The following is a 12215-nucleotide window of genomic DNA, read 5'->3' as shown; positions in this document are numbered from 1 at the left end:
CATGTTGCGATATCACAGGGGAATCAAAACCAATACCGGTCTCACTCACACTTGATCGGTTTTTAGACTGTTTTGGTGCCGTCCACACTATGTAAGACCCAATAATTAATTCGATTTTGCGAACTCGCGTATGAAAGTTGTGTTTTTAATTTTGAAAATGACCTGCATAGCATAGCAATTTTGCATCAACCGGGCGACCTACCAAACATAGATAAGCAGCCTAAGATGGCCTTTTTAAGTAATGTTACGGTAGAATTTATTTATTGTTATACATCAAGTAGTATTGACGCATTTTATACATGACGCCTAAAACACGAATCGTTGCTGCACTAAACACAACTTCTATCGTGGGAGACGATAAAAGTTGTTTAGCGTTTATGATTCTGAGAATCATTCGCGTACAGCAACGCCGTTTACCCTTGGCAATGTACCTATGCAAAAATACTTTTGAATCCGTAGTTTTGATCCAAATAAAAAGCAAAAAGGTCCTTTACTGTGTCTACTGCGCATGATCGTACATTTCATTCATTCTGCGACGATTCAGTGAATCAGTGAGCCCCCAACAGCGGGCGGAGTGGAATCTTCGTCATTAACGTGAGATCGTCATTTGTTTATTTGTAGGTACTGTTGGTTAAATAGTTAATCCGATTTTTTGAACTTATTGATCTGAGTGGTTAGTTGGTGAGTGATATTTTGTAAATGATGTTTTTAAAAATCCATTAGAAAATTTTAGGTACTTACCTACCTAACTAGGTAGTTCTTGTGTTTATATTATTGATTGTTATCTGTAAAGACGTTCACGTCCTCAACAACTCATGTAATTTAATGCTAAAAGTTATGAAGATACTTATGTTATTACATATAAATAGGTACTTAGTGGGAAATTATTTCGATACAACCTAAAACTAATCTTAAACTCTAATCCAATGTTAAAAAGAAAAGTGTCTTGAATATCTAGCCCGCGGAGTCGTGTTAATCTAATGATATCAATATATGTACAGGGGGAGGGTATGGTTAATACAGTATGATAGGTTAATTTCAGCAAATCCAGAATGGGGCTATATCATGTGTGATGGTGGCAGCTTGCGAGCGCGGCGAGAGGGCCGCACGATGCTAACCGCGCGGGCGGCGCTCCTGACGGGGCTGCTGGCTGCTGTCAGTGGCTGCTACCTGTTCCCCAGTGGTAATGTGTACCTGTATCATGTATGATGGTGGCAGCGTGATATCGCGCGATACTGAGCGCGCGGGTGGCTCTCTTGGCGGGGTTGCTGGCTGGCTAGTCTAGCTGTTCTAGTTGCTCTACTAGTAGTCAATGATATTCAATTATTTATACCTACTGTTTATGAGAACCAGTTATAACGTAGATTACATATCCTGATTTTAACTGAGGACAATTTTATATACCAGACGTGCCGAACCCTTGCGTCGGGGTTACGTGTGGCCCCGGCGCGCAGTGCCGGCCCACGCCCGATGGCCGCTCGTACAACTGCGAATGCCCCACATCTTGTCCCAGCTACGGGGACCACGAGGGCAGCCGCGCGTTGTGCGCAAGCGACGCCAGGGACTATCCTGGGGAGTGTGAAATGCGCCGTGCTGCCTGCGAAGCTAATACTAATATTACGTTCAAGTATTACGGCAAGTGTGGTAAGTATCTAAGTAGGTACTTAAATGGTTTATATTTTCATATAATATATAAATACATATTATTATTAATCTACTTTTAGCACCACCTTTTTTATCGATAATAACATCTCAATTCCTCAAGGTAGAATATATATCCTGGAAGATATTGCACTTGCGTAAGGCCAACCATTGTACCTACCATCTTTCTAACCAGTCTTCTTGTTCTTATTGTGTCTTGTATCTTGTTTTGGATGCTATACATTTTTTACTTAGTTACTAAAACAGTTACAAAACAACACTTCACTATAGGCACAGATTATAGTATATACTTCCGGTAATGGATCCAAGAGCGAACTTCGACGTCACTCGACAACACGCTCTTGGATTAGGGGTCTGTAAAAAGCAAAAACCTAGCTCCTGTAAATAATGATGTGATTTGTCCTAATATATTTATTTATTTATTTAATGATCGAATATGTGCCTCTCTCACTAACTCCTCTACAAGCCATGAAGTGGCAGTGGGAAAGTTTGGTTCTGAAATAACGACTCAATCGCTACTTAAGCTACCCAACAAGGGCAGTAGGTATACATAGTTAGCGTAGACTAGACACAGTATAAGAAATACTACTCGTACAGCCGAGGGTATCTAAATCGTTTTCTTATGACTAGTTTTCTTATCTGGATGAGATCTATTATTATCATTAGGTATAATAATATTAATTGATTGATATGATGATAGATAAATCGGTCTTTAAAATTTAATTATAATCCAGACCCGTGTGCCGGCGTGACATGCCCTGACCCAGAAGTCTGCCAGCTGGACGACCGTCGCTCCCCATCGTGTCGCTGCGCTGAACCTTGCCCTCTGGAGTTCTCTCCTGTATGCGCTTCTGACGGAAAGACCTACTCCAACGAATGTCAGATGCACCGCGAATCATGCCGCGCTAGGAAACAATTGAAGATCATATTCAAGGGTCAATGCAGCACGGGTAAATATGATCCTGTTTAATCTATTAAATCTTGTAACTATAATGGCTTAGGATAACTGTTGCTTTCTTCGTTTATAATATATAGATATATATATTTTGAAACGCTCATACGATATTCGTGTAACAATTGTGTTTTTTTAGGGGTTAACCCGTGCGCGGAAGTGGAGTGTCGTCACGGCGCGGAATGCCGCGTTGAGGGGGGCGGTGCTGTGTGCGCGTGTCCGCCGCCGTGCGAGCCCGTGCTGCGGCCGGTGTGCGGGTCTGACTCGCGCACGCACGACAGCGAGTGTGAGCTGCAGCGGGCGGCTTGTCTGCTCGGCAGGGAGCTGAGAGTGTTGCATGCTGGCGCTTGTGGTAAACGACTGCTTCATTATAATATTCTAGAATAGGTATGGAAACTATGTAACTATCGCATCGTGAGAAGCTGTTGTAGTTGGCTGTCGACATCCTTATTCCTATTGATATTATTATAACTTCATACATATGTACTGGCCTGCCTACCCTATTAATTGGTATGGGATATATTAGGTAATGTTATGATCATATATGAACTCACATTTCTAAATAGCATCTTGATGAAATGTCATTTGAATTAACCAGCATGCAAATTAAACCATTGATATAATAACCTTATGTGTAATTAATTGGTAGGTTCAAACGGCGTCTGCGCCGGGCGCGTTTGTCCGCACGGGGGGGAGTGCGTAGCGACCGGGGGTCGGGGGGTGTGTCGCTGTCCGCGGTGCTCCAACGAGTTTGCCCCCGTCTGCGGGTCCGACGGCATCTCCTACGGGAACCGCTGCAAGCTGCAGCTCGAGGCCTGTCGACACCGCCGCGACGTGAAGGTCCTGTACGACGGACCTTGCAGTTTAGTATATCTTTTTATACTACCAAGCAGGCAAAAAATCATGTGGCCCATTTGATGCAACATCAGGCGTGTCACATGCCTAAGGTATTTGCCACAATACCCTGTTACACTGCCTTTTTCACCCTTCAAACGGAAACAACAATGCAACTAGAATGGTGCCAGAAATAGATAAGATTGAGGTACCCATGCCTTTGTTGACTAAACTTTTCATATTTTTTGGTAGAAAATAAATGTTTATGACAAAATAATGTTAGTTTAAATTTACAGAAAATTATCATACGAACTACTTGATGTAGGCATATTGTCTTTCTTGTTATTCTTTATTATTATTATTTGTATTTTCATATTTCACTCAAAATTAATTTTGAGGAGTTTTATTGGATACGCGAGCTCGTAGCCAAACGTAACCAATTGAAAAAAAGAAAGAAATTAAGAGTGAAGAAAGAAATTTGCGAACTATACGACAAGTGTTTAGTATAACTGCTTTTTGTAGTAGGGTGAAAGTTAATGGATGTATATCTAATATATTGAGACTAGTGTGTAAGGATGTGGGTATTACACCAGTGGACGAAATTATTATAGGGATAGTTTTAACGATTCCTGCACGCCATTGTGTTTTAATTTCTATTGCTAAATCAGTATATTTGGTCAACTTATCTGTATACGTGGAGCTGAGGTTGTGGGTGTTAGGAACGGCTATATCAATCAGATAAACTGTTTTGTTTCGTTTGTCGTGTAATGTTATGTCTGGTCTATTATGGTGAATAGTTTTATCTGTTATTATAGTTCTATCCCAATACAATTTATAGTTAGGGGAATCCAAAACAGTTTGAGGTGAATATTTTAAATACGCAGTTTTATCCTTTATTAAATCGTATTTACTTGCGAGATACTGGTGAATAATGGCCGCAACCTGGTCGTGTCGGTGTTTATAATCCGTTTGTGTTATTGATCTACATGCTCCTGTTATGTGTTGAATGGTTTCCGGACTACTGTGGCAATGACGGCAGTTATCATTTTGGGTGTCTTTAATTATGTGCTTCCTATAGTTTTTAGTATCTATGATTTGGTCTTGTATAGCCAACATAAAACCCTCCGTCTCTGGGAACAACTTTCCTCGCTTGAGCCAGGCGTTTGACGCAGCCTTGTCAACATTAGGGTTCATCAAATCGAGGCGATGTTGGCCATGCAGAGATTTTTGGGTCCAAGTATCTATTTTCTGTTGTGTTGTGGTGATTATTTCCTTCTTTTGTGGAGACGAGTCTTTCAAATTAAGGGGTGTCAGTCTGTTGTCAGCTTGTATAATTGACGTTATTAAAGGTGATGTTTGTGTATTGTGATTATTATTATGTGAAAAAATAAAAGCTAAGCAAAACGCGAAGTAGACTATTAATATTGAGTCAATTGGTATTCATTATTCACTATTTAATGCTTGTAAGTAAATATCTAACTCTGTCATCTGTGCGTATTCCCGGTTTCTTCCTCAGCCGTTGGACGTCGGAGCCCAGGGTTCACTAAGTAATTAAGTATACCTACTATCGTAATTACATTAATTTCAGACGGGTGTGAAAATAAGAAGTGCGAGTTCTACGCTGTCTGTGAAAGCGACGGCGTTTCTGAAGCTAGTTGTGTCTGCCCCAAGCATTGTGAAGAAGGAACTGTAAGTTGTTGATTTTACACCGGAGTTTTATACCTAACTAGTGGTCCGCCCCTGTCTTCGCACGAGGGCAATATTATGCACATATGAACTTTCCTCTTGAATTACTCCATCTATTCAAAATCCATTGCATGATTTTAAAGATTTAAGCATACATAGGGAGAGACAGACAGCGGGAAGCGACTTTTATACTATGTAATGATTAACTTTATACTCCTTTTTTGTACCTTAAGTATATATTTTTCTTAAATAAAATAAATAAATATAAATATATTAGGACAAATCCAGCCCCAAAGTAAGTTCGAGACTTGTGTTATGGGATACTAACTCTATACACACTATATTTTATAACAAATACATATATAGATAAACATCCAAGACCCGGGCCAATCAGAAAAAGATCATTTTCCATCATGACCCGACCGGGGATCGAACCCGGGACCTTTCGGTTCAGAGCCAAGTACCACTTCGCCACCGAGGTCGTCAAATCTCTTTAAATCCGCTCACTAGCGCCACCATCACATTTTTAAAAATTCCTTTTCATTATCGAAAACTATAAGTTATCTATACATATTAAGCTACACTACATAAATATATAAATTATTAGAAAGTATTTCGATTATACAATAAAAACATACAGTTCTCGCTAATAAGTAAAAGAAATCGACAAAACCGTGATGGTGGCGCTAACTGATTTTATGACAAATTACAGTTTAATACAAATATATAAGTTATAAATATATAAAATATTTTATTTCTATTAATCTTTACAGGAAACTGAGGAAGTGTGCGGCAACGACAACAATACATACAGTAGCATTTGTGCGCTGAGGGACGTCGCTTGTAGAGAGAAACGCCATCTTCATATCAAGCACATGGGTTCCTGTGGTAAGTATGTAGCGAAGCTTATATTGTATACATACAGTTAACACACATCTTTTAGTATTTATTTATAGTCTTTATTTTGTTTACCTATTGCTGTGCATATATATTTTTTAACTTTATAATATCACGATGAGGCTTATTTAGCCAATAGATAATATTCTCATCGATTGTGTCTTTCGTCGCTAGGTATGTTATTTTTTACCCAATAACGGGGCCTTATCTGTAAAACATTTTGCCTTACGGTAATAATAACTGTATAGTTTTTAATGGTATCGGTCCAGAGTCGTGCCTAGGCGTGCAATGCCCGGCAGGCACGTGGTGTGCGCGCGGCGCATGCGCGTGCGCGACGCCGTGCGCAGACGCAGCGCACGAGCCCGTGTGCTCCGACACGAGGCGCACGTTCCAGCACGAGTGCGCGCTGCAGAAAGCCGCATGCGAGTCTCGCATGCGAGGCGAGCCGCCCATGCGTGTCGCGTATTACGGCGAGTGTACTGACTCGCAAGAGGATAATACTACTGCAGGTATGTTACAAATAAATAATAAATTACTTTCTAATCTGTTTTCTATAATTGGTTATTTTGTATACACAGCTGTTGGTTCTGCTTTAAAAATAAATTGAAATGAGAACTTAAGTAGGTTTGATATTATGTTTGAAAAATCGAATAAGGAATATTGGTATTAAGCGTAGGTAAATAGAATAGGTAGTAAGAATTTTTTTTTACTATAAAGGTAAAAAAAACTACATTGAACAATGCCCTTCAATCGTGTAGTTTTGTTGAATCATTAGAGTATTAAAATGTTCAATATATGGTTTTTATTCCACTTATATGTTCACTAAACACATTTTTTCTCATATCTTACTGCAAATAATAAAAAACATTACAGGTGTTAATAAAACTGCAAAATCGGATCTGAGTAACGACATACGCTCGTCAGACGAAACCGCTGAGAGTTCGAGCGAGCCTGGAGCGAGCAAAGCAGTGTGCGCTCGCGTGCAATGTGCTTATGAAGCTACTTGCGCAGTTGACGGCAATGGACAGCCTAGGTATTATTATAACAGATTTTTTTACTTGTTTAAATAATTTTTGCCACAAAAAGTCATTATATATGTTCCTGAAAATGATAAGAAGCTCTGACTTATAGATTTTTGTGGCACGCGCGTATTTTCTTTCTTATCGAGTGTGTTATTATATATTGCTTACACTGGTGTTGGAATTTATTCAAGCAGGTTATGTGATCCAACTAACGATTGCATTGTTTTCCCATTTCCAGATGTGCCTGTTTATTCGACTGCGCTGCGGCGGCCGCGGCGCCAGTGTGTGCGTCTGACTTGAGACTATACCCCACTCTCTGCCACATGAAGCTGGAAGCTTGCAGGAGGCAGGAGGACTTGAGGCTCAGACCGCTGGCTCTGTGCCGTGGATTAGAGGTTCGATATCATATGTATCTCACTGGCGAATATCGTGGCTGTAGTATTCTACAGCCAAGATATTCGCATCTGACTTGAGACTACTCCAATCTCTGCCACATGAAGCTTACAGAATGTAGGAGAACTTTTATTTGTCTTCTACATTGTGAGTTGTGTGACTTCTACATTGTCTGAATGTTATTTTCATTTCCAGTTCAGACCGTGCGGTGATGATGAACCGCTGACGGACGCGGAAGGCCGCCTCATGGATTGTGGTGGCGGGCCTCATCGCAAAGATTGTCCCGTCGGAAGCTATTGTCATCACACAGCTAAAGCTGCTCGGTGTTGTAAAAAAGGTATATACTTATTGCGATAATAAAGCTGGTCTCTTTGATAAATAAACTTTTCACACAAACTCGCAACTTCTAATCTCCAGGGATGTAATTTTATATCTAATGATTGCATTCATTGGATTTAAAATTTATTTATTTTTTTACTAAATATAAACGTAAGTTTAAAATTGTGCTCACAATCTCCTAGGATGTAGCTGTATGTAACACAGCTATCTACGCCCACTTTCGGCTGTGTGTTGAATGTCGATCAGCTTCAGATGTATTTGGAAGACTTGCGGTTCGTCCCGGCTTCGCTCGGGTAAAACCATAATAAAACCTAAAATTTCCCCATGAATCACACTATCGTACTATTCCTGTCCGAAAAACCGTCCTGTAGTTTTTGAGTTTATAGCCCACAGACGCGACATGGGGATTTATTTTTATAATACGTAAGGATTAATATACATTAAATTTTTGTTACTTGCAGACAAAGGACTTGTAGAAACAAAAGGCTGCCAAGAATCATGGCACGGCTGCTGCGCGGACGGGGTGACCGCCGCGCGGGGCCCGGGCGGGGCCGGCTGCCCGTCCGAGTGCGGCTGTCACCGGCTCGGCGCCGTGACGTCACACTGCGACGACGCCGGCCAGTGCGGCTGCCGGCCCGGCGTCGGCGGCGCCAAGTGCGACCGCTGCGAGCCCGGCTACTGGGGACTGCCGAGGATCGGCTCCGGCCACACCGGCTGCATACGTGAGTCCGTAGACACATAAGACCCCATCGTATACTCCATTTCCATAGAGCCATTGGTTACACTCACCTAACGTCTTGGTTTTTGCGTGAATCATATCACAATTCGCTACCATACTTTAATGAGATTCATTCAGTGTTGTAGCTGCCTTGCTAAAGACAAAACAGCCGCCAGTGTTGAAAATGCACAAAATGGGTTGTCACAAAATATGAAAAACTTGATACTATTTTATCATCTAACTAATACAGATCTATTTGTATCGGTATTAGTAATTTTTTTGTTTCCAAAAGATACAGCCCTTGATTTAGCTTCATATGTCGCGTTGCGCGGCCCGTCTTCCCTTCACCTCTCGGACCTCTCGATTGCCTTGCGGGAAATTTTCGTAGGAACCAAGTAGATATTTCATATTTTTCATAGCCCTCATCATTTTCTTTAGTAAGCTTACGTTTACAGCCTGCGGTTGCTCGGCGTTCGGTTCGGTGCGAGAAGACTGCGAACAAATGACGGGCAGATGCGTATGCAAGCCAGGCATACAGGGTCAAAAGTGCACCGTGTGCTCCAATCATGAACACACCCTCGGACCTAACGGCTGTTTTGACCGTAAGTACGAAATTCTACAGAAGCTATTTACGTATCTAATTATTTTTATGTAAACTTTATTGCACAAAAAGCTGTATGTAAAAGTACATATTTATGTTTATTTATTTCAAAAACAATACAATATTGTGTGTTTATAATAATTAAATAATATATTTTTTTAAACACACATGCAAAATACACAATTTTAAGTCACTTAACTTTTCAAGGATCTCGATTATATTTAAATTGAGATCTAGCCTAACAGATATTTAGTCTATTCATCTACCTAGTCTTATTGAGATGTGGTTGTAAAGCTTCTAACCCAAGAATAACATTTATCTAGTAGGTACTCTAGATTTTAAATTAAATATTATTTTTATCTCCAGCGGAATCAACTCAACTCCCAGCAACCAATTGCGATCACATGACGTGTTACTTCGGGGCCTATTGTTTAGTCCGCAGCGGGCTGGCCACTTGCGAGTGCCCGGCGACCGAGTGCGCTACCACGGAAGACACTCCCGTGTGTGGCAGCGACTCCCGCACCTACCTCTCCACTTGTCATCTCCGAGCCCACGCCTGTCGGACACAATCCGACATCGTAGCTCAAGCTTTTGGCCCATGCGCCAACGAAACGCCCCACGTCAGGCGAGGTAGCCGATCAACCGACCGAAAACAGCACAAGCAAAACACAGAAAAGCTAGAAACAAATCACGTAAAGTTTGCCACCAACTCCATTCAGTACTACACTGACGCTTCAGTAGACACTAGTGATAGCGGCAAACCCGACAGCCCGGACCCTGAACTGTCTTGTATTGATATTCTACCACCTGTTGGTTACCGCTAAATTTAGCTAGTCCTGTAGACCTCAGAATCATATATGATATTACTAAATAAGTAGTAGGACATATTGATAGAAATGTATAATTACGTAAATTCTCGAACAATACTTTAATATTATCCTTAACTTAATCAATTCACAGAAAAAAACTACGCAGATGTTAATAATAAAGCCAATTGCGTTATGAGATCGGCGAAAGACAAATACCATGACCATGACCATATGGAGGAGAGAACGATCGAATCGAATGAAGTTGATGAGAATTATTCTCAATACGAGGAATATGAAGAAGTGAATGAGATTTACAAAGTGCCCTTGTTTGATGGAACATCAAGTATGACGGCGCGAGTCAGGATGCCGGCAAAACGTTTTGATATTTGGGCCGAAGTATCCACAGTTTGCGGCGAAGGAACAATACTGAGCGCTTCAGGCTCAAGGGACCATTTGTGGCTGGGTTTGGTTCATGATAAAGCTGTGCTGCATTGGAATATGGGAAGTGGACCCTCGGAATTGCGTTCAGGGCTAGTGAGGACTGATGGGCGATCGAAGATTTCTGCCAGGAGGTATAAGAAGGATGCAATATTGAAAATTGAATCGTACTCTGTAAGAGGATCGGCGCATGGACATATGACATCACTAGACGTTGATCCATTTATTTACGTTGGGAAACCACCGGGAAATGTTACCAAGTGAGTACTTTCAAGGAAGTTTACTTGTATTAATGTATACTTGTGTTTTAGCTATTTACTGTGTTGTTCTAAATCATTGATAGAATATACGGGTTATTGAAGATTTTATTCTATAACTTCAGACATACAAAACTAGATTTAAAGAAGTTTCTCTCTGCTCTTGGTGTGAATACACACTCTTGTTTGCCAGGTTGCTAAGTTCGCCTCTATCTGGCTTCGTGGGTTGCGTGCACCGTCTTCGAGTGAGCGGTCGTGACGTCATCCCGCCGTCTAGGGGGCTCCAAGTAGAAGCCCAGGGTGTCCGGGCCTGCACCCCACAGAATCTTGCCCAACTTGTGTGCCCTTGAATCAAAATATTAGGTCATCTTTGCGTGAGGTGTGCCGACGTCTACCTATACAATCAAAAATATAATTTGTTCGTCATGCTACGAATAAGAGAGTTTCCAATTTTTTAAACATCAAATCGAAGTATATTTTTTCTACTACGATTTGTATGGAACCTTATTATTTCCGTGTTAATCAAATGAGGATAAACAAACATTACCCAATTTTATGTCACATATATTTCTAAAAATATTATATTTTTGACTTGAAGGAAACTTTCCTATTGTGATTAGTAAAACCTATATAAAAGACCAATTTAAGTAATAAGGAATTAAAACGATCAATCATACTGTTTTCCTATAAACTACAATTGTTTCATTTGTGTAGTAGTTTTCCAATATAAGATAGGAATTGTTGAGAGATATTAGAAGTCTATTTTATACATACTTAGCACTTCTTTTTCGTAATTGTTGTAATAAGAAAAGTAGGTTATTGTCTAAAACGTTATGTTTAAAAATTTGTAATAATTCATGTCTTGTAGTAGAATTTCCGTACTGACTAACGAAACTATTGCAATGTGATATAACTTCATGAGACTTCTATTATTGTATCCTATTTAACTTAAACATATCTATTTGTGTGCGTTTTGTATTTAACTTGATATTGTCCTAATAATGATATACCTACTTATTAAAAAATGTTCATACAACGCATTTTTTTATTCGAATAAACAATTTACTAATATTTTTATACACTTAAGCTGGATTTAGTCCTAATATCATAAATTTAATACAATAAGAATTATTAACCTAATAGGTTACTTCCTCCGAGGCTTTTGGTGAGTTATCTTATATGTAACTTCATTGCCGGAGTGCGGTATCAACTAAAATAGATTAGGTTATCGTTCGAGTTGCTCATCTGACAGGAGACATAAGGATAGATAAAAAATTTCGCTGATAAATAATTGAAAAAGAAAAATGTAAAAGACTACTTACCTGGAGTCTTGTGTGTTGATAAATTTCATTCATTTCAACAAAGAATGTAAGCACCTAAAGTGATGATAAGATGCACTGCAACGTCTGCAACTGCAATCGAGGTAGCAATTGCACAAAGCAATTTACTTTCATAGAATCGCTGATTATGCAATGAAATATAGAAAGTGAAAAATAGCTTTGTACATCATAGGTTTCATCTCTATCATTCAGCCAGACACAGTGTAATTAAAATTTTACACCAGCAACATCTGATGATTGCTTGCATAATTTACAAAGATTGACAGA

General features: G+C 40.0%; 1 protein-coding gene across 4 annotated transcripts; it reads left to right on the top strand.

Moving 5' to 3' along the window:
- Positions 1 to 531: 531 nt before the first annotated feature.
- LOC128678963 (agrin-like) lies at positions 532 to 11644 on the top strand. Of its 4 annotated transcripts, none has more exons than XM_053760880.2 (17): positions 532 to 617; positions 1043 to 1183; positions 1408 to 1644; positions 2397 to 2612; positions 2754 to 2966; positions 3264 to 3476; positions 5037 to 5137; positions 5908 to 6022; positions 6301 to 6540; positions 6905 to 7064; positions 7292 to 7448; positions 7642 to 7783; positions 8247 to 8507; positions 8959 to 9105; positions 9471 to 9734; positions 10065 to 10611; positions 10802 to 11644. In XM_053760880.2, exons 2-17 carry the CDS (start codon positions 1066 to 1068, stop codon positions 10956 to 10958), a joined length of 3288 nt encoding a protein of 1095 aa, XP_053616855.1. In that variant the 5' UTR covers positions 532 to 617; positions 1043 to 1065; the 3' UTR covers positions 10959 to 11644. The 4 variants fall into 4 exon arrangements, 3 of the variants coding, with proteins under 3 accessions (XP_053616855.1, XP_053616845.1, XP_053616834.1); XM_053760870.2 differs by having other exon boundaries at positions 539 to 681; positions 1032 to 1183; XM_053760859.2 differs by having other exon boundaries at positions 540 to 681.
- The last annotated feature ends 571 nt before the right edge of the window (positions 11645 to 12215 follow it).

The sequence above is a fragment of the Plodia interpunctella genome, chromosome 2 (genome assembly GCF_027563975.2).
Source record: "Plodia interpunctella isolate USDA-ARS_2022_Savannah chromosome 2, ilPloInte3.2, whole genome shotgun sequence".
Taxonomy (NCBI): domain Eukaryota; kingdom Metazoa; phylum Arthropoda; class Insecta; order Lepidoptera; family Pyralidae; genus Plodia; species Plodia interpunctella.
The sequence above is the reverse complement of the archived record's forward strand: the minus strand, read 5'-3'. Positions and strand labels throughout refer to the sequence as shown.